Source organism: Mustela erminea, chromosome 18 (assembly GCF_009829155.1).
Source record: "Mustela erminea isolate mMusErm1 chromosome 18, mMusErm1.Pri, whole genome shotgun sequence".
NCBI classification, from domain to species: Eukaryota; Metazoa; Chordata; class Mammalia; order Carnivora; family Mustelidae; genus Mustela; species Mustela erminea.
In genome coordinates, this window is record NC_045631.1 from 36512955 (window position 1) to 36532559 (window position 19605).

The 19605-nt window shown below is 61.0% G+C and overlaps 1 protein-coding gene across 2 annotated transcripts; it reads left to right on the forward strand.

The window, feature by feature from the left end:
• The first annotated feature begins 1598 nt into the window (after positions 1-1598).
• PPP1R9B (protein phosphatase 1 regulatory subunit 9B) lies at positions 1599-17788 on the forward strand. Of its 2 annotated transcripts, XM_032319632.1 has the most exons (10): positions 1600-3623; positions 7465-7597; positions 8808-8928; positions 10721-10825; positions 11917-12052; positions 12661-12813; positions 12902-12955; positions 15303-15532; positions 15871-15967; positions 16169-17788. In XM_032319632.1, the coding sequence occupies exons 1-10, from the start codon at positions 2241-2243 to the stop codon at positions 16220-16222; spliced, it is 2466 nt and encodes an 821-aa protein (XP_032175523.1). In that variant the 5' UTR covers positions 1600-2240; the 3' UTR covers positions 16223-17788. The 2 variants fall into 2 exon arrangements, with proteins under 2 accessions (XP_032175524.1, XP_032175523.1); XM_032319633.1 differs by lacking the exons at positions 15303-15532; positions 15871-15967; positions 16169-17788 and adding an exon at positions 14254-15296 and having other exon boundaries at positions 1599-3623.
• Positions 17789-19605: the final 1817 nt, after the last annotated feature.

Genomic DNA, 19605 nt, shown 5'->3' on the forward strand with positions numbered 1-19605 from the left:
GGGAGGGGAAGGTTGAGGCTGGTTTCTTCAGTCTGTCCCATCCCAAAGTATAAAATCGGGGAGGGTGAAAGGTTCTGGGAAGCTAGGCAAAGAGGCAGGTGGCACTGGAAAGCCTGAAGTCTGGGTTCATTTCCGGTCTCTGCTCAGAGCCCTGATCTTCCCTCTCCCTTAGCCTCAGGATCCAATCCTGTGGTTCCAGGCCCCTCCCCATCCCAATATTCAGGATTCCCAGGCAGCTTCCCACACCCCATCCCCCACACTCTTTTGCACGTGCTAACCGGCTTATATCCCGCAAAACCCACAGACACCCCTACAGTGGAGGGGTGGGAGGATTCCCTACAACAGCCCTTCTAGGCTGGGGAGAGAGTGGGAGATTGGGATGAAGAGGAAGAGGATGGACGAGAAGAGGGCGGGGGAGGAGGCAGAGACCGCAGGAAGGCCTGAGATGCAGGAAGCAGCTGGGAGTGGGGGGGAGGCTTTGTGCCTGAGTTGTTCTCTGGGTCCTAGGGTCCACACTGTTCGTCATTTCCTGGGATCAGTGCTGTGAAGTAGTGCATCTGGACCGACGCGGTCTAGGGGGTGGACCTTAACTCCCGGCCCTGGCAGCTGGGGACAGGTCGGAGGCTGCCCCAGACTCCTTTCTGTGTATCATATGGGGGTTGGAGAGAGCATCACAGCAGCTTTTTGGGTTGCCAGGACAGGGAATGTGTAGTCACTACCATCTTTCTCCCTGCCTCCGTAACACACACTTGCACACAGTGGCCAGGAGCCTTTAGATCAGAGACCCAAGCCAGAGCTCTCACTGGTGGAACTTTGACCCCAGGTCTCCAGAACCCTCCTCCCAAACGCCATCTTCCTATTTAAGAGGCAAGGGTGCACGGGCAGGGGCTTGAGGACAGGGGTTCCACACCCCCAGCCCTGCAGCCTGGGCACAAAGTAGACTGGTGATAGGACATCCCTTTTCAAACTGCCAAAGGGCAAAGGCCAGCTTTGGGTTGCCACCTGGGGGATGAGGACCATTTCCTTTCTCTGTTCTTCCTCCTCAACCACAAGGCCAGCAAACCTGGGCTAAACGTTCACACCTTAGAAGATTGCAAAAGGTTCTCCGGGAGAAATTGTTAAAATGCAGATTCCTGGGCCGGCCTCTGAGCTTCTGCTTCCCAAAGTTTGGAGGAGGGCCCAGAAATCTGGATTTTAAAAATTTTCAAGTGCCCAGCGATTTAGATGCTGCCAGTCTTGAACCACACTGGGGAACTCCGAGGGCCTTGAAGGCAACCATCCTTTGCCCCGCCCCACTAATCTCCCTTCCCATTTGGGTAGGAGAGGGGCCCACACTGAGACCACTGGGGCTGGGTTGCCTCCCCCAATATTTGGTGGGGCTGTGCTTTTGTGGGTTGTGATGAGCCGCAGTCAGAGGATGGGATGGAAGGGCTGAAGAGGACAGTCCAGGACCGGGGGTGGGGGGGCAAGCGTCAGGCAGTCGGAGAGGGACGGCAGTCGGAGAGGGACGGGCAGCGGAGGTGATCCATTCGGGAGGAGGGGAAGGGGAGGGCTCACAGACTCCGGCCCCGGAAATCCGATCCCTTTAGGACCCAGAGGTGCCAGTCCCCCAGCGGCGGCGGCGAGAAGGGCAGCCGCTCGGTGTCGGGCAGCCGCCGCTCCGGCAGAGCCAGAGAAAGACCGAGGCTCGGGGCGCGGGGGGGAGGGAGGGAGGGAGGGTGGCGCGGCGGCAGAGCGGCCCGGGCCGGCCGAGCAGCCATGGGCGCCGGGGTGCCGGGCCCCCCGAGAGCCGAGGACCCCGGCCGGGGTGGGGGACGCCCGGGCTGCCAGCCCCGCTGACACCGCCTCGGACGATGTGAGCCGGCGCCTCCGCCGCTGCTTCACGGGCAGGGCGCGCGGTCCCACCGGCCCCGGCCGCCGCTTCTCTAATTTGGGTGGGGGCGACCGTAGCAGGCCGCTCGGGCTCTGAAAGAGGGGCTGTCTGTCTGTGGCAGCTGGATTGGGGGAGGCGACCCACACAGGGCGCTCGGAGATTTTTCTTTTTCCTTTTTTTTTTTTTTTTTTTTTTTTTAAGCGGGGTTAACTGTTTTTGGCAGCTTGGTTTTGGTTTGGGGGGAGCCTAAAAAAGGCCTTCCGGGGTTTCTTTTCGGGGGGGAGGGGGCGGTGGTCCCGACTTGGCCAGCCGCCTGTTGGAGGGGGGGAGCGGGAAGCGAGGGGATGCGCCCCCGTCTCCCCCCACCATGATGAAGACGGAGCCGCGGGGGCCCGGGGGTCCCCTCCGGAGCGCCTCCCCGCACCGCAGCGCCTACGAGGCGGGCATCCAGGCACTGAAGCCGCCCGAAGCGCCCGGGCCCGACGAGGCGCCCAAGGCGGCCCACCACAAGAAATATGGCTCCAACGTCCACCGCATCAAAAGTATGTTCCTGCAGATGGGCACGACGGCGGGGCCGCCGGGCGAGGCGGGCGGCGGCGCGGGCCCCACGGAGGCCCTGCGGGCGCCCGAGCGCGGCGTGCGCCTGTCGCTGCCGCGGGCCAGCAGCCTGAACGAGAACGTGGACCACAGCGCCCTGCTCAAGCTGGGCACCAGCGTGTCGGAGCGCGTGAGCCGCTTCGACTCCAAGCCCGCGCCCTCGGCGCAGCCCGCGCCGCCGCCGCACCCGCCGTCCCGGCTGCAGGAGACGCGGAAGCTGTTCGAACGGAGCGTCCCAGCGACCGCCGGCAGCGACAAGGAGGCCGCGGCGCGGCGGCTGCTGAGGCAGGAGCGCGCCGGCCTGCAGGACCGGAAGCTGGACGTCGTGGTGCGCTTCAACGGCAGCACCGAGGCGCTGGACAAGCTGGACGCCGACGCCGTGTCGCCGACGGTCAGCCAGCTCAGCGCAGTCTTTGAGAAGGCCGACTCGAGGACCGGCCTCCACCGTGGGCCCGGGCTCCCCAGGGCCGCGGCCGCCGGGGCTCCCCAGGTCAACTCGAAGCTGGTCAGTAAGCGGTCCCGGGTGTTCCAGCCGCCGCCACCGCCGCCGCCGCCGCCCGCGCCGTCGGGGGATGCGCCGGCCGAGAAGGAACGCGGCCCCGCAGGGCAGCAGCCTCCGCAGCACCGAGTGGCCCCTGCCCGGCCGCCCCCCAAGCCCCGGGAGGTGCGCAAGATTAAGCCCGTGGAGGTGGAGGAGAGCGGGGAGTCGGAGGCCGAGGCGGCGCCCGGGGAGGTGATTCAGGCGGAGGTGACGGTCCACGCGGCCCTGGAGAATGGCAGCGCCTTGGCAACCACTGCCAGCCCCGCGCGCGAGGAGCAGAAGGCCCAGGCGGCCCCCGAGGAGGCCACGGCGACCGTGGCGGCGCCTGAGAGAGGGGTGGGCAACGGCCGGGCCCCGGACGTGGCCCCCGAGGAGGCGGATGAGTCCAAGAAGGAGGACTTTTCAGAGGCGGACTTGGTGGACGTGAGCGCCTACAGTGGGCTGGGGGAGGACTCTGGGGGCAGTGCCCTGGAGGAGGACGACGAAGAAGACGAGGAGGATGGGGAGCCCCCCTATGAGCCCGAGTCGGGGTGCGTGGAGATCCCGGGGCTCTCGGAAGAAGAGGACCCGGCCCCGAGCCGGAAGATCCATTTCAGCACGGCGCCCATCCAAGTAAGTGAGCCCCCCTCCCCGCCCCCGCGCCGCCCCTGCCACGTGCACGTCGTCGCCCCCGCCTCACCAGCCGGGTTTGGCAGGCTGAGTCAGCCCCTGCCACCCAGCCCCCTTCCCAGAAGTTACCACCCCGAGGGGGCGTGGGGGAGTTCCAGCTGTTTGTCAGAGGGGGACGCTTTTCAGGCCCGAGAGGAGGGCGGCCTGCCCTGACCTGTCCTCAGGTTCCTCTGTCGGATGCCTCGCCCTGGCTCTGTGGCACCCACATCCCCGGACACCTTCCCCTTCCTCTCCCAGGCGCTCTTCCTGCGGAGGCAGGGGCTTGGGTGGTGGGAAGGGGTGTGTGTGTGTGTGTCCTCAGGAGACCCTCCCCACATTGATCCTTACTCCACTGGTGGGGAGAGGTGGGGGAGCTTAGGAACACTCCCTGCGTTTCCCCTATAGAGGAGGGAGGAGCCAAGAACTTCCTAAAACGAAGGTGTAGGGGACCGCAACCCTCCTCCGTCCTGTCTATAGCCCCCACCCCAAGTTTGCAGAAGTGAAAGAGGGAAGCAGATCTTTGAGGGTGAGCTGAGCTGGGGCCATGTGACTGGGGGTGGGGGAAAGGCCTGGCACTGGGGCTCTGTTCCCTGGGGTCTGTGCGGGGCCAGCTGGGGAGGTGGAGGTGTTGGGTTCAGCAGGCAGCAGGCCCCTGGCCTGGCTCATGAAGGGGCTGGGACTCGGGCAGGGGCAGGGCACCAGAGAGAGGGGTGGGGCTGGGAAAACCCCCAGGATGCCTGGCAGCAGCCCACATGCCTTTGCTCTTGGCTGCTGGGTAGGGCAGACCTCCATGGCCTTGGCGAACTCCAAGTGCTCATGCCACATTCTCTGGGCGCCCTGAAAGATGAATGGGAGCTGCTCCCTTTGGGGGTCTCAGTGCCCCCAACCCCACCAGCAGTCTTAGCAGTTGGTCTGTGGCTCGTGCCAGTGCCCCGAGATCCTCACAACAGTGCCGATGGGGGGGGGCATCCCTAGGAAGAATTAAGAGCCCTAGGTCACCCCTGTTTCCCACCATCCTCCAGTCTTGGCTGGCACATCTAGCCTAGATAGCCCTTTCTCAGTGCCCCAGACTGCCCAGCACCAGCTTGGCTGCATGGGGTTGTCCAGGCCCTAGACTCTCCTAGGCCTGGACCTTGCCTTTATCCCTCCCCAGCCAAGCCCTTGTCTGTTTGCTCAAAGTTTCCATAACTGCTTCTGGACACCGAGGCTGCCCACGATTCCTCCCAGCCCTCCTAGAACATCAGCGGCTGCCCGGCTCCCCGCCCCCGTCCCAGCAGATGCCTGAAAAGGTGCTACTCCCGCTAGGCCAGCACTCCCCCTTCTGGGGCTGCGACCTTACAAGTCCTTTCTCTGCCCTCCCTGTCCTGACAGCTAAGGAACCCTGGATGGAATTGAGGATGAGGGTGTTTCTTGGGACCTGAGGAGGAGGTGGGGACCACTGAAGGAATCAGGACCCCCCATCCCCAATCCCAACCAGCACCACCATGACCAGTTCTCTGAGCAGCCTGATCAGAGATGGAGTTTGGTCTTTCAGTCCTGGGCCTCTGACTGTCTATATTTGACACCTTACCCTGATTTTTGGGTAAAAATAGCACATGATTCGGAGCAGTGCTCCCCAACTCCCTGGTGACTGCTACTCACAGGAGTGTGGGAGCCAGTGGTCTGTGGTGCCTCCTTGGTGTGTCTGACTTTTGACTTTGCTGGGGATTTCCTTCTCTCCACCCTGGACAGTGGGTCCCCGTTTTTCTCCCTTCCAGCCCCCACCCTGCATTGATGCTGATTCCTGGGTCTGGTGCCCTGCGGATGACCCAGTTGTTGCCTTTATGGCGTCTTCTGCCGAGGATAGAGATCCCAATTCCATGTTGTCACTTGCGGCAGGGGACTGGGCCCAAGCCACTGATAGGCTGGCACATCATGGTGGGCAACGTGAGGGGCGGTCTGGGGCCTCAGAGCCAGAGTCCTGCAGGGGGCAGGGTTTGATCAGCTGAGAAGAGAGGGGCGGGCAAAGCACAGGGCAGGCTGGGAGGGCATTTTGGAGGTCACAGTGTGTCCTCTGGCTCATGCACACGCATTGGGGAGGGGTTTGGTTGACCCAGACCACCAGATGCAAAAGCGGGCCAAAGCTGGTTTGCCAGGCCCAGGACCTGAGTGCAAGGGGAACGGAGTCACAGGTGACCCAGCCACCAGGGCTCAGCTGGGTGCAGTCTCACCCTGCCCCACCACTGGCTGAGCCAGGTGACCTTGGCAGCAGACCTGGCATCTTCTACTGTGTGCAGACTGGGTGGCCCCTCCAGCCATGGGGTGTAGAGGCCAGATGCCCCAGATGTCAGGAGGGCAGTCCGACCCCTGCCCAGCAGACGAGGAGCTCTAAGGGCCTGAGCTTGGATTTCTCTGCTGTCTTGAAATCGAGGGCAGTGAGTGAAGTGACCACACAGGCCCCTCCCAGCCGCACTTCTCATCTCGTGAAAGCCCACCGGCGAGTGAGGCTTGGTTGAGGGGGACTGGGGGACCGGGTGAGCCCAGACAAAGGCTGGAACACAAGTCTGCTGCCTGCGACGGTGCCCATGGACCTGCTCCTGGAGGACAGGGAGCCCCGGCAGGGGCCTTGGGGACACGGTGCTCCACTCCAGCTGCTCAGGCCTCAGGCCTGGCTGTTTGACAGAGCTGCCCACCCCCCTTCCTCGCCCCCGCTTGGCTCCAAGTGGTGCCAACCTGTCGCTGCAGGCAGCGAAGCATGAACATGTCATGGTACCCCAAATGGCACTCATTAACCTCCCACCGGGGGTATCCCGTCTGGACCCAGAATTAGGCACTCCCCGAGAGCCCTTGCCCTAATCTCTCTGTTCTGGAGGAGGGTTGGAATTCCTTATCTCGCTTAGAGACCCAGGAAGGAGACAGCAGAGGGGCACAGGGGACAACAAGGTAGGGCTGGCCTTGGGGCACCCAGGCAGGCTGAGTTCACTGGGGACAAAGTCAGAAAGGCTGCCTGCTCCCCCAGCTCCTTCCTTTCACCTGGGTCCTGGGCCTCTGGGCACTGGGGATAGGGGGCACACCTTGGAGCTGCTTCTCTGGAGGGAAACTGAGGTCTGGCCCTGTAGGCAAGGTCATGTGGGTCTGGCGTTCTGCCCCATTCATGTCCTGCACCCCAAGGGGAGGGCTGCCCCTTTCTTGGGGGGGGTGGAGGTGACCATTCCTGCTTCCCTCCCCCACCCCAGCCTCAACTTTAGAGGTTCAGGTCAGGTGGGTCCTGGGTGCCCCTCCATCTTCCTCTGTTTCTCTCTCTCCTCCTCCCTCCGCTGTCCCCGCGTCTCACACCCCCTCCCCTCCTCTCCCCATCTGGCCTCCTCCAGGATCTTCTCCCTTCTTACTCCCCTCCTCCTCTGCCCCCTGCTCCTGCTCAGCCTGTTCTTTCCACTCTCCAACCGGCTGTGTCTGCCTCTGTCTGGCTCTCTGGGTCCCCATGTTTCCTTCTGCCCCCGTCTCTTGGTCTGCCTCAGACCTGGGGATCTGGCCTCCTGAGTCGGCTCGTTTCTCGAGGATTGCCCTTGCTTTCTTTCTACAGCAGCCGCGCTCACACCAGTTGCGGCTGTGGGAGAGGATAATGGTGTGGATGTGGCTAATGTGTCCCTTTCTCCATTGCCCCATGGGCTGGAGCACCAGAAGGGCCTGCCATCAGAGCTGGGGTCACGTCGGGGCAGGGGGAGGCCTGCAGCAGGACAGGAATGCCGAGGAGTGCCAGGCACCTGCTGTGGCGGCCCCTGGACCCCAGCTCTGCCCCTGCCTCTGATGAGCGGCCCCCCTGCAGGTGTTCAGCACCTACTCCAACGAGGACTACGACCGGCGCAACGAGGACGTGGACCCCATGGCCGCCTCGGCTGAGTATGAGCTGGAGAAGCGGGTAGAGAGGCTGGAGCTGTTCCCCGTGGAGCTGGAGAAGGGTGAGAGGCAGGGGGAGGCGCAGGGGTCTCCTCTCTGGTGCCAGCCCTGCCCTGGGCCCCTGTCAGCGCCACCAGCCACGCAGCTGCTGCCAGCTCCCCACCTGACCCCCCGCCGCACCCTGCGCTCCTGCGAGTGCCAGGTCCCCAGGGCCATGCAGTGAGGGAGCAGCGGTCACGGCTCAGTATGTCCTTATACACCGCAGTAGGTGCTAGGCAGGGGCGGGAGAGGCACTACGATAGCACATGGACTCGGGTCACTGGGGTCCCCAAGCAAGTTATGCTTGCGTTGAGCTCTAAAGATGGGAATTGAGGAGAGTGTGCGGGAAAGAGAGAAGGGGCTTGGTGAGATGTTGATCACTGGGGCAAGAAGGACACGCAGGGTCTCACAGACCACGTGGAGGACACTGTCTGTTCTCTCACATGGACGGGAAACTGTAGCAAGGTGTCGGCAAGGGATTTGAGAAAGACCACGTCAGGTTGTGCTATGGGGAGAAGGGTCCCAAGTGGAGAGAGCCCACGGTGGTGTGGACGAGTTGCTGGCTGTGTGGGGACTGGGTGTGCTCGAGAGATCCTTGGCAGGTAGAATCTGCAGGAGCTGGTGGTTTTTGGGCTCTGGCCGAGACAGTGAGGGGGAGGGAGGAATCCAGGTGACTCGGAGGCCCCAGGAGGGAGTGGCCGGCAGGAAGAGCCTGTTGGTGGGGGAAGATAAGAGTTTGGATGTCAGAGCCCATGAGACAGGAGGGGACAGCTCTGGAGAAAAGAGCAGGAGGTCTTGGGTCATGGAGACTCCACGGATGAGTCTGCATAGAGAAGAACCCCATTGTGGCTACCCCTGTGCCATTCCACCCCTCTCTGCCCCTCATCTGTGTATACAGTTATCTCTGGCACCCTGCCACTGCCCCCCCACTCCGCCCCAGGGCCACTCGCCACACCCCCTGCTGCTCATGTGTTCTTGCAAGGGGCAAAGGGCAGGGGGCGAACCAGGAGCTTCCCAGTTGGTTTGGCAAAGATGGGGTGGACAGGACGGTGTCCCTCCCCAGTTGTTGACCTCCCCTAAGTGTGGGGACCGCTGCTTGAGGTCGGGCCGTGCCCTGGGGTGAGGCGCGGGATGGGGGGGCCTCTCACTCTGTCCCCTGCAAGCCCTGGCTGGGACGCCTAACCTCACCCTCACCCCCCCAACACCCATCTGTCCTGACTTTCTGCTCCACAGACTCCGAGGGCCTGGGCATCAGCATCATTGGCATGGGGGCCGGGGCGGACATGGGCCTGGAGAAGCTGGGCATCTTCGTGAAGACGGTGACCGAGGGCGGTGCGGCCCACCGGGATGGCAGGTACCCCCTCCCCCACTCCTGTCTGCTGCAGGCTGCCCATAGAGCTGGGTGGGTCCCCTATCTCTTTGGGGCTCTGGTGTGGGTGGAGCCTTCCAGAGTCCCCTGCGGGTCCAGGGGTTGAGGCAGCCAACAAACCCAGTGGGACCCCTGCCCTCGTGGCGCTTAAAATTCTTTGGAGGGTGGGGAGGGGGCTGTGCAGAGGCGTCGTATGCTCTGGTTTGGGGCTTGTGTGGGAGGGAGAGCATGGCCCCGGTGTGGCTTCCTGGTGGATACATCTGAACTTTTTTCTTTTTTAAATTTTATTTTCACTCAGCAAATACTGAGTCGCTGGCTCTGGGGTGGGGCTGGAGGCAGGCCTGAGGGAGTCAGTGAAGACTTCCCTGGCCCTCAGGAAGTATGTGCTGTGGTGAGGCAGACACACATCCAAGTGGACACACAGAAAATGTGGGAAAAGTTTGGTGGCGGAGGGGACGTGAATGCATAAAAAGAAGGACTTGCTCTCTCTGGATAGCAGGGAAGGCTTCCTGGAGGAAGTGACGTTGGCCCTAAGGCCTGAGGATGAGCAGGACGCAGTTAGGTTGAGGGAGTAGAATGTGTGAAAGGTTCCAGGAAGGGGACTGAGAACAGGCAGGCATGGCCGGAGCCTCGAGAGCAAAGGGGGGTCCATGTGTGGCCTGCCCACAGGGGAGGCTGCTCCTTGTGTGTGCACATATTTGAGCACGCAGGTCTGTGTTTGGCCTCTGAGGCTGGAGGGGCCAGAAGGTTCCGGGAGGGCCTCCTGGAGCCCTGGATAGCCCAGTGACCCCTCCGTGGGCCACTCCACTGCGTATGTGTCAAGGGGGGAAGGGGGAAGGGCTTTGGGGCATCCCCAGGGTTGGTATAAATTGGCAGTTGGTATCAGAGGTGCCTTGTGGGGGCACTTTCAAACCCAGACCCCCTCCGTATGACAAAGACAATTGGGTGTCCCTGTGGGGCTGGGTGACTTTGGGGTCGTGTTGCTAGAGCTTCTGCCTGCTGTGGTCCAGGTGGCATGAGGGGTGGACAGAAGGATGGTGACAGCCAGTGCTCTTTCACTTACCCCCTCCCCCAAGTTTGGACTCCCAGAGCCGTTCCTGTGGTCACCTGTTGGCTGTTGGCTGCGTGGGGAGTGTGTGCACATGGGAGAGAGGGCCTGCGTGCGGGGCGCGATGGGGAGAGCCGCTCACAATAGGCCGTTTCCTCCGCTTCTGCAGAGGAGCCCTGAGAGAAGGTCTGGAGTTCAGGGGGTGGTAGTGGAGGAAGGAGATAGCCAGGGGTCCTGCCGCCCCCCACCTCTTTCCTTCTGGGGTGGAGAACCAGGGCTTCTGCTGCTACACCAAGCACGTGGTGGGGGCTGTCTCGGGGTGCGGCGAGCACAAGAGTGTGCCATGGGGCTCTCAGGCATCTGGGAGAAAATCTGCAGACCCGTAAGAGGACTGTGTGTCACCTGTGCTTTGGACGTGCGTGGTGGCCATGAATTCTGTGGGTGTCACACTGCTCTGTTGGGTGTGATGGTGGAGGGGACAAGGGTGTGATTATCACAGGAAGTGTGCTTAGTCCCGCCCACCTGTGTTGGATTTGCTTGCCCAGGTCTCACTGCCCGGTGGCGGGTCTGGCTGATCCCTGACCCTCTGGCCCCTGCACTTTGCGCCAGTTAGATAAAGTACCAGGACCCAGTGGGGACTGAGCCTTGGCTTTCTGACAGAGGGAGACCACTGCTCCCTCCGCTCCCGTTCCTGTGGCAGCCCCCCCTAACCAGTGTGGCCTCTCCCAGGATCCAAGTGAATGATCTCCTGGTGGAGGTGGACGGCACGAGTCTGGTTGGAGTGACCCAGAGCTTCGCAGCCTCCGTGCTCCGGAATACCAAGGGTCGCGTGCGGTAAGGGCCGGGAGAGCCCGGCTGGGTGGGGAGTGGGAGCAGACTGGAGGCCTGGCCCTCATCCCGCCTCCCTGCCCGCCTGCCCACACCCAGACAGGGTTCTAGGTTGTCCACCTCACAGAGGAGCTTCCACGGCCTTCCTGCCTGAAGGAACGGCGGTGCCCACAGCCCCGGCCCACGCCCGCCATCCTCTCCCAAGCCCCTGAGTGCTGCTGGCCACCGGCACTTGGGCTTCAAGGCCCGTGGTCTGCTGTGCCTCCAGATTGGCCTCCTTCCCCTGCCTGCCCGTGACCCACTCACTGGAGAACCGAAATGTACTGGGAGAATGCCAACCAAATTGGGGTCCCCCCACCAGGCACTTCATCCTTCCCTCCTCACCAGCTGTGTAATCCTGGGAGGACTTGCCTCCCTGGGGCCTGTCAACCGAGGGAACTGGGTTTGAGGCTCCTTGGGTCGCTCTCTGGCATAACACTCAGGGACCACTCCCAGCCCTCTCCAAAAGGGGCATTGCCCCCAGGAAAGGGTGGTAGAGAGAAACAGGATGTGGGTGGCCGCGGAGAGGAGGGGCTAATGCCTGGAAGTTCCACTATTTCCTCTCCATCCTAATCTCCACTCACCATCTTCCCGCCCCTTCCTGAAGCCTGGAGGTTTGGAGCTCCCACAGGACACCCCGCCACAGCCCCAGGGCAGGGGCATGGGGAAGCAGGCTGCTGGGATGGGTCAGCTGCCCCATCTCCCTGCCTTGTTTTCTACCCTGTGGTGGAGGGAGAGCCCTCGGCCCTGGCAGCCCCTGAGCAGCCCTGGCAGTCCCTGAGTGCCTCTCCCCTGCAGCCCAGCAGGGGGTTTGACTGACACCACCCCTCCCCCAAACCTGGCAGTGAGGGTTAGTGGGCCTCTGGCTGTCCAGGGAAGGAAACCCAAGAAGGGCCCCCAGCTCCCCATTCATTATTAATACTCTCGGGCCTCTGGACTCAGCCCTCTCATTTCCCCTCCCTTGGGAGGGTCTGGGTGTGGAGAGGAGAACACCAGCAGGGAGGATGGTGTCACCAGCGGAAGACAGAGGCAGGGGGTTGACGCTCGTGCCCCTGCAGGTTTATGATTGGCCGGGAGCGTCCAGGCGAGCAGAGCGAGGTGGCCCAGCTAATTCAACAGACCCTGGAACAGGAGCGATGGCAGCGGGAGATGATGGAGCAGAGATACGCCCAGTACGGGGAGGACGACGAGGAGGTAGGGACTCCCGTCAAGGCTGGCATTATCATCGCCCCCTGGTGGCTGGACGGAACATTACACCCATCCTGCCTCTGCCGCTTTCCCAAGCCTCCTGAAGGAGGCCAGGACACCCTGCCCTATCCTGGGGGAGTCCCCAGACTGAGGGAGGAGATGCAGACCCTTACTTCAAAGAGTCCTTAGTCTGACGGGCGAGTCATACTCTGTCTTCAGAGAGCCTTCCTGCTCCTACAAAAAGACGCGGTTCTCTCAGAGTTCCTGCTCTGAGGGGAAGGCATGGCCTCTACCCTCGGGGGAACTAATCTGAAGGAGGCAGCTCCCGACCTCAGAGGACCCACAGCATGAGGGGGGAAAAGCACAGGCTCTTTCTTCACGGGTCCCAGTCTCATGGGGGAACTACCTTGTGCCTTCAGGGGACTCCCTGGGCTGTTGGGGTAAGACAGACCACACTACCGGTGTGGCCCCAGCCTGATGGGGGAGGTGTGACCCACAGCCCTGAGTAGCTCCCAGTCTGACGCGGACGGACTGTGGCCAGTCTAAGCCCTGCTCGTCAGGGCTCAGGGAGGCTGAGGTGGGCAGGGCACACAGCCTCCACACTCCCTTCGCAGACAGGAGAATATGCTACCGATGAAGATGAGGAGCTGAGTCCCACGTTCCCGGGTGGTGAGATGGCCATTGAAGTGTTTGAGCTGGCGGAAAACGAAGATGCCTTGTCCCCTGTGGACATGGAGCCCGAGAAGCTGGTGCACAAGTTCAAGGAGGTGGGAAGAGGGGGTCCCTGGGGTGGCGGAGGGCAGAGGCAGGCCTTGACCCAGCCAGAGCCAAGTGCCTGCCTCTCTGCCCCCATAGCTCCAGATCAAGCATGCCGTGACTGAGGCAGAGATCCAGCAGCTGAAAAGGAAGGTAAGAATGAGGGGGAGTGAGGGCTGGGGGGATAGCCCCCCCCCCAGCCTCACCCCTGCAGACACTGGCACTGTCAGTCATCCACAGAGACACAGAACAAGCTCCTCTAAGGCAGGGGAGCCTAGTGTTAAAAGCTTGAGCTCTGGACCCCTGTGCCACCATCCGCTTGCTGCTCTGGGCCTGTCTCCTGCCCCATAGAATGGGATGGTAACAGTGCGTTCCATTGTGGGAATTCAGTGAGATAACACATATGAAATCCTTGGCATAGCACTTGGTTTGTAAAAGGTGCTGAATAAGAAGTCAAGCTATCACCTGTTAGACCAAGGGACACCAGGTCACCATAGATGTCCTCCCACTCTGGCTGTCCTACACCCGTCCTCTACAAGCAGGCCCAGCAATCAGTGTAAACTACCCAGATACACCGACCCATGCCAGCCTGGACCCCAGGCCTCCTCGCCAAGATGTCTGGAGATACCTGCTCCGTGTCACATGGAGACAGCGGACCCAGGCCTCGCATGACACGATACCCGGGAGCAGCAGCCTGGACACGTAGAGACGTAGACCCCTTCTTCCATCGGCTGTGAGACACATGGGCATAGCCGTCTCTCTGGAAGAGTGTCACAGGCCTTGTGCATTCTCGTGGAGGGGCCGGTGCTGACCCTCCCAGATGGGGACGCTCCTGACACACACAAACATGTGTATGTGCCACGCACTGACACTGGAAGCATGTTGGGGGCTCGCCGGCATGCTGATCTGCACACTTTCTGTTACACTCTGCATTGGGCCCCTGCTGAGCCTGGACACGAGGCGTCCCAACTGCCCCAGGGCTTCCGGTGTAGCAGGGACAGACAGCTCGTGGGGACTGTGCGGCCATGGCCCACCCACCACATGGAGACAGGCAAGGTCACAGCTGAGCCTTGGTGGGAGCAGCCAAGCAGGGTTTAGTGACTGAGGCTGAGGAAGGGCACCCTGCCCCTGGTGGGGGAGAGGCTGAGTCTGGAGGAGGCCCGCTGGCTGTGGCAGCCATTCCTGTGGGGATCAGGTGGGGGCTGTGGCTGGCAGGGTCGGGACTCCCCACAAAGGACTCTGGCTTTGGTCTTCCACTCAGAGGCCCTGGCGGTGTCCTGGGGGGAATGGTGGCTGGGGTTGCCTGGAGGGCAGACAGGGGGTATGGAGAGGAAAGGCGGGTTGGAGCTGGTTTCTGAAGTTGAGATGATAGGCCACACTCCTGGGTGGTTGCAGAGTGGGAAGGGGGTGGGGGGGCGGTCAAAGGCCTATTCCTCCTTTTTGACTTGTAGACACTGCCTGCCAAGTGCCACTCAACACTCCTATCCCTGCAGGGCGCAGAAGCCAATTTGATCCCTGCCCTTGTGTAGCTTAGTGCACATGCGGCTGTCGGCTGTCGGGACCCTTATCATTGGACATGGGGTTCTGCAGGAGAGTGCAGAGCTGCTGAGCTCCTACAGCAGGGGAGGAGGGGCTGATCCAGCCAAGGGGCTATGTGCGGAAGGGGATGGTGCTGGAGGGCATCACAGGAGACTTCTGTGGGGATGTGATGCACTGAACAGGGAGAGCAGAGGGCTGAGCTGGTGGAAACTAATGAGCATGGTGTGGGAAGGAAGGACAGTGGGGACATTACAGGTAGAGGGAATGGTATGGGCAAAGGCCCTGTGGCCAGAGGGAACCGGGCAGTTCTGAGGGTCTGTGGGAAGGCCCATGTGTCTGGGGTACAGACAGCAAGTGGCATTTGCAGCCTGTGAGGTTGGAGGGACAAGCTGAGTGCCAGTGTGGCAGTGAGATCATGGAAAGGAGGACTAGGTTTGTGCAGGTGGGGTTGGGTTTGGGGCATGGTGCCTGTGAGGAGCTGGGAGACGAGGTGGGAAAGGAGCCAGGATTGTGAAGGAAGCCCCAGAGACAGGGACTGGTCAGCAGAGCCAGAGAGGCAGAGGGGACAGAGGGCAATGGTGACCCTCCTCTGGCCTGCTCTTTCACATGTACCGTCTTCCTGGAGTCCTGTGAGCTTGGCAAGGCAGGGACAGGTCCCATTTCACAGATGGGAAGACTGAGGCTTAAGACAGAAGTTGCCTTGCCCCAGGTCACAGAGTCAGTGACTAATCTGGGCCTCTTGCCTGACAGGAGCGTGCTACAGTGTGGGGGTCCTGGCTAGGGGCTCTGCGGCTGAGGCCCCACTTCTTTCCTCTCCAGCTTTTAGTTCTCAGGCTCAGCCAAGGAGAATTAGCTGTTGGAGGGGGGAGTGGGCTCCCCATCAGTGGGAGTCATCCAGATGGGGGCGCTCCTCAGCTCCCTGTGGCCGCCACCAGTCCATAGCCCCTCCTTCCTCCCTCAGCTGCAGAGCCTAGAGCAGGAGAAGGGGCGGTGGCGGGTGGAAAAGGCCCAGCTGGAGCAGAGCGTGGAGGAGAACAAGGAGCGCATGGAAAAGCTGGAGGGCTACTGGGGCGAGGCCCAGAGCCTGTGCCAAGCTGTGGACGAGCACCTGCGGGAGACCCAGGCCCAGTACCAGGCCCTGGAGCGCAAGTACAGCAAGGCCAAGCGCCTCATCAAGGACTACCAGCAGAAGTACGTGGTCAGGGGGCTGGGAGTGGGGGGTCCTGGCCCAGGGAGGACTGAGAGGCCATTAGTGGCAGCCCGTCCCCACCTCCAGCTGAGTTAGGGAGGCAAGGAGCACAGAAGTTAGAGAGCCCCGTGGTGGGGGTACCTGGGCCAGGAACGACAGCAGGGAAGCCAGCACAGTCAGGCCCCAGAGGCTTTGGGAAGAGCTGGGGCCTCCCGACCTAAATAAGAGGGACAGAGCTGCCCAGGTGGGGCTGAGGACAGGGCTGAGGATCCTGAGACTCCTTGGATGGAAGTCAGAACTCTACACTGTTACCCATGGTCTGTCCCCTCCTAATCTCTAGGGAGATCGAGTTCCTGAAAAAGGAGACCGCACAGCGGCGGGTTCTGGAAGAGTCAGAGCTGGCTAGGAAGGAGGAGATGGACAAGCTCCTGGATAAGGTAGGCTCAGGGTGCCCCGAGGGCAGAGGCCTATGGAGGGTGCAGCAGAGAAGCCCCCTCTTTAGTCCCCTCTCTGTGCATCCTGGGGGGAGAGAGGGAGTCATGCTGTTGGCTCAGGGTCATGTCCCCATTAGGGGGTCAGAAGGGGCAGGGCCCCTGCCTGGTATCCAGGCCTGACCCCCTCTCCCTTTTGTTTGCCAGATCTCAGAACTGGAAGGAAACCTGCAAACACTGAGGAATTCCAATTCTACTTAACGGGAATCATTCCTTGACCGGACAATAATTAATCCCCTCCTGTTGTCCTCCCTCCCCTGTCCTCAATACTTCACCCCGCCCCCTACCAGCCTGGGGACAGGTGCCCCGACTTCCCCACCCTCCACCCCACCTCCCCCAGCTTCAGGGACCAGAGGGCCTGGGCAGACAGAGGTGGCTGGAAGGACGGCCTCCTTCTTGCCCTATGGGGCTGAGGCACAGAGGCCAAGGGATGTGAGGGTTGGCCTGGGTGGTGGACGGACACAAGGACCTGCAGACCATACTGCCAGACTTTACAACCTCCAGCCTTTGTCTCTGGACTGGAATGGGGCTGGGGGCTCTCCCAGCATCTCACCACCTGGAGGCTGCTCCCTGCCCATGGGGCTTCTAGGTGGCCCCTGGGCCTCTTGACTTGAGATTCTACCTTCTTGGCCCTTTCCCTGTCCCCCATCATTGTGCTGTCTCTGTTGCATTCTGACCCTCCCGCTGGGAGGGGCTGCCTCCACACCTCCCCCGATCCTGGTCCCCCCACCCAGGAGGGATAGAGCCCACCCTTGAGCCTGGAGGCTGGGCCTGGCCCTGCACTGATTTCTCATGCACCCTTCAGGAAAAGGGGAGAGTCCAGGACACCTGGTTCCCAGCTCCCCTTTTCTTGGGGCAGCAGCCCTCAATTTTTCCTTGTGCCTCCCCATCCCCAGGTGCCAAATAGCCATAACCTTCTCCTCCTCCTCCTGGAACTGTTCTGTGGCCTCCCTGGGCTCCAGGTTTCCTGGCCAAGCCTGGGAAGGCTAGGGAGGAGAGGTCAGCTTAGGGGGCCTGGCTACAGAGCCCCTGGTCATAGGCAAGGGGAACATTTCCCACTGGAGAGCTAGGCCCTGCCCTGCCCAGGGCCACACCTGGAGGCCTTGTACTAACATCGCAAATTCAGCCTCACTGCACCCACACCCACAATTTCCAAGGTTTTGACTGGAGGGCAAAATTTTACTACTACTCATCTTTTTGGAGACCAGGGCTGCCCCACTGGCAGCCTGCTTTCTAAGTGAAATCTGCTCCGTTTCCCCACTTTAACCCCAAATTGGGGCTCGGACCAAGGGAGGTGAGACCCCCCCACCGGGTCCCCTCCCCATTCAGGATCCATCTCATATTGCCTCTTCCTCCTGCCCTTGCCCCAGACTGGATTTTTGTTCATTTTTTAAAAACAGACAGCCCCCATCATATCCGTTTGGGCTTCTCGTCCCCTGTAAATAGACCAAGCCATCAATCAGTATTTCTCGGCCCCCTCCCCCCCCCCGCCCCCCGCCCCCAGACGTGCCCCTACCCCCTGAAAGAGCTGGCTGTCTCAGTACCCGGGCCCCTGCGCTTCACCTCCCCTGCCGAGGCAGAGGGAGGGGGCGGGGCCAGGTGGGCGGGGCCGCGGGGCGCTTCCGGTCTCGGGCCGGCACTGCCCCTGCCCCCGCCCCCCCGCAGGATTGCGTCTCTGTATATAATATATATATGTATGTATTGTTCCCGGTTTTGTACGGACCATGCCCTCTGTCAGGTCGTCCCCATAAAAGCAGCCCCCAGAACCTCGCTGCCTGGTTTCTTGATTCGTGGGTGGGGGCGGCAGGGGAAGGGATAGGGTCGTCTGTCGGTGCCCCAGGTCCCCTGCTACCGGTGACTTCTTCACTGTGAAGATCCTTCTCATGGAGATCCTGTATTTCCCGCTTTCAGCAAACTCCCTCTTTGCCACCATCTCCCCCATCAGCACCCATGCTTTGTATCTATTCCTCTTGGTTAGGGCTGGGGTTTCTAGAGCCTCCCTTAGCCCCATTGCATTGCCTCTTTTTAGGAGGCCTCTGACAAAATTCGAAGGCTGGGTTAGATATGAGACAGTAAGGTGAACCGCAGATTCCTTTCCTGAGAAGTGTAACTTCATGGGGATACGCAGCATCTACTCTGAAAAGGTACCCTGCCTAAGGTTCCTGAAGGATTCAAGGTCACCTGGGGGTGGGTGGGAGGTGAAATGTCAGAGCAGTTTTGTGCCCAGGGTCCTAGAGGATCTTTCTGTCCTAGAGAATGTAAATAGCCCCAGGCCCCTGCTCTATGTCAGCACAACTCACCAGCTCTAATAGAATGGGTGTGGCAGTCCAGATAGATGCCAGGGTCCTAAGGACAAGATTTGGTGAAGTCCCAGAGAGCAGAGAGAGCAGGTAGGAAGTAGGGCCAAGGCTCAGGCAGTCTCTGACACCAGCCTTGCCTTGCTTGCTCTGGGTGCTGGAGTGTGTATGTGTGAGAAAACAGAAGCATAAGGCACTTGTGCTCAGTGGCCTGGCTCCCAAAGGGATTCTAACATTCCGTTTTGCCTGAAGGAATGAAGTCCCAACATCAAGGCTCATCAAGGTCACTCCAATGGGTCCCTGAGAGCACCTGAGGTGACTGATCACTACCAGAACTCCACTGGCAGTCAGTACCTGAGGCAGCCACTCCCTTGAGGACAGTTTTCTCACCCAATTCTCATGTCAAGCCAAATTCAGACTTCCCACTCCTTCCTCTCAAAAATCCTAGTTCTACCCCACAGGGCCAGAGAGTGACCATCCAGCCTGCCACCCCCTTTGGGGGGCATCTGGAAACCTGGGGATGGTGACCATGCCTCTCAAGGCATCTTCTCTGGGTAGCTCAACTTTGGGACACTTCTGGGAAGAAAGATCCAGATCATGGCTCCAGCCAAGAAATTCCAAGATGTGAAGTGGCTTGACCAACCTGGGTGGGAAGGTCGACGTGGGGTGGTGATGGCTCCTGCTGGTCTGACTGGAGCTCTTTCTAGGTTGAGGTCTTGCTGTCCGCACCGCCCCCCTCCCCGCCCATCTGTCCTGTGTATTACATGAGGGGCCCGCACATTGTATGTTCCAAAGGGTTGGCCACGTGGTCCCCTGTTTCTAAGCTCGAGTGTGTTGTATGGCTGGGGCGAGGCCGGGGCGGTTTGCTTTGAGTTTCTCAGGCTTAGGATGTGACATGACCATGAGCTATGTCCACATTTGGGGCTATGTCAAGTGGCCAAGGGCAGGCCCATGGGAGGCTTGTGGCCTCAGCCCTGCCCTGTCATCTGCTCCATTCTCAGGAGTTTGAGCAGCTTTGCCACAACCCCAACACTTGCCATGGGGCGGGGGGGAATCAAATGAGGAACATTTTCTGAATTCCCTGAAGCTTGAGCATCACTAGGAACAGGGGTTCCTCTCAGATCCTATGGCCTAGAAGACATCCTCCCACAGAACCCGCCCCCGCCTCCCAGCACTGATGTTACACACCCATGATCTCCCTATTTCCTACAGGCCTATATAACACTCCCTCACACACTCAGATCTTACCAGAGGCCTGAAAACCATGTCCTCTTTCAAAACCCCAGA

Excerpts from the sequence above, each read along its gene's own strand:
- PPP1R9B (XM_032319632.1), top strand. The coding sequence starts at position 2,241 with ATGATGAAGACGGAGCCGCGGGGGCCCGGGGGTCCCCTCCGGAGCGCC. Across the intron at positions 7,598-8,807 it reads CCCCGTGGAGCTGGAGAAGG|ACTCCGAGGGCCTGGGCATC; the intron begins GTGAGAGGCAGG and ends TCTGCTCCACAG. Across the intron at positions 12,053-12,660 it reads ACGGGGAGGACGACGAGGAG|ACAGGAGAATATGCTACCGA; the intron begins GTAGGGACTCCC and ends CTCCCTTCGCAG.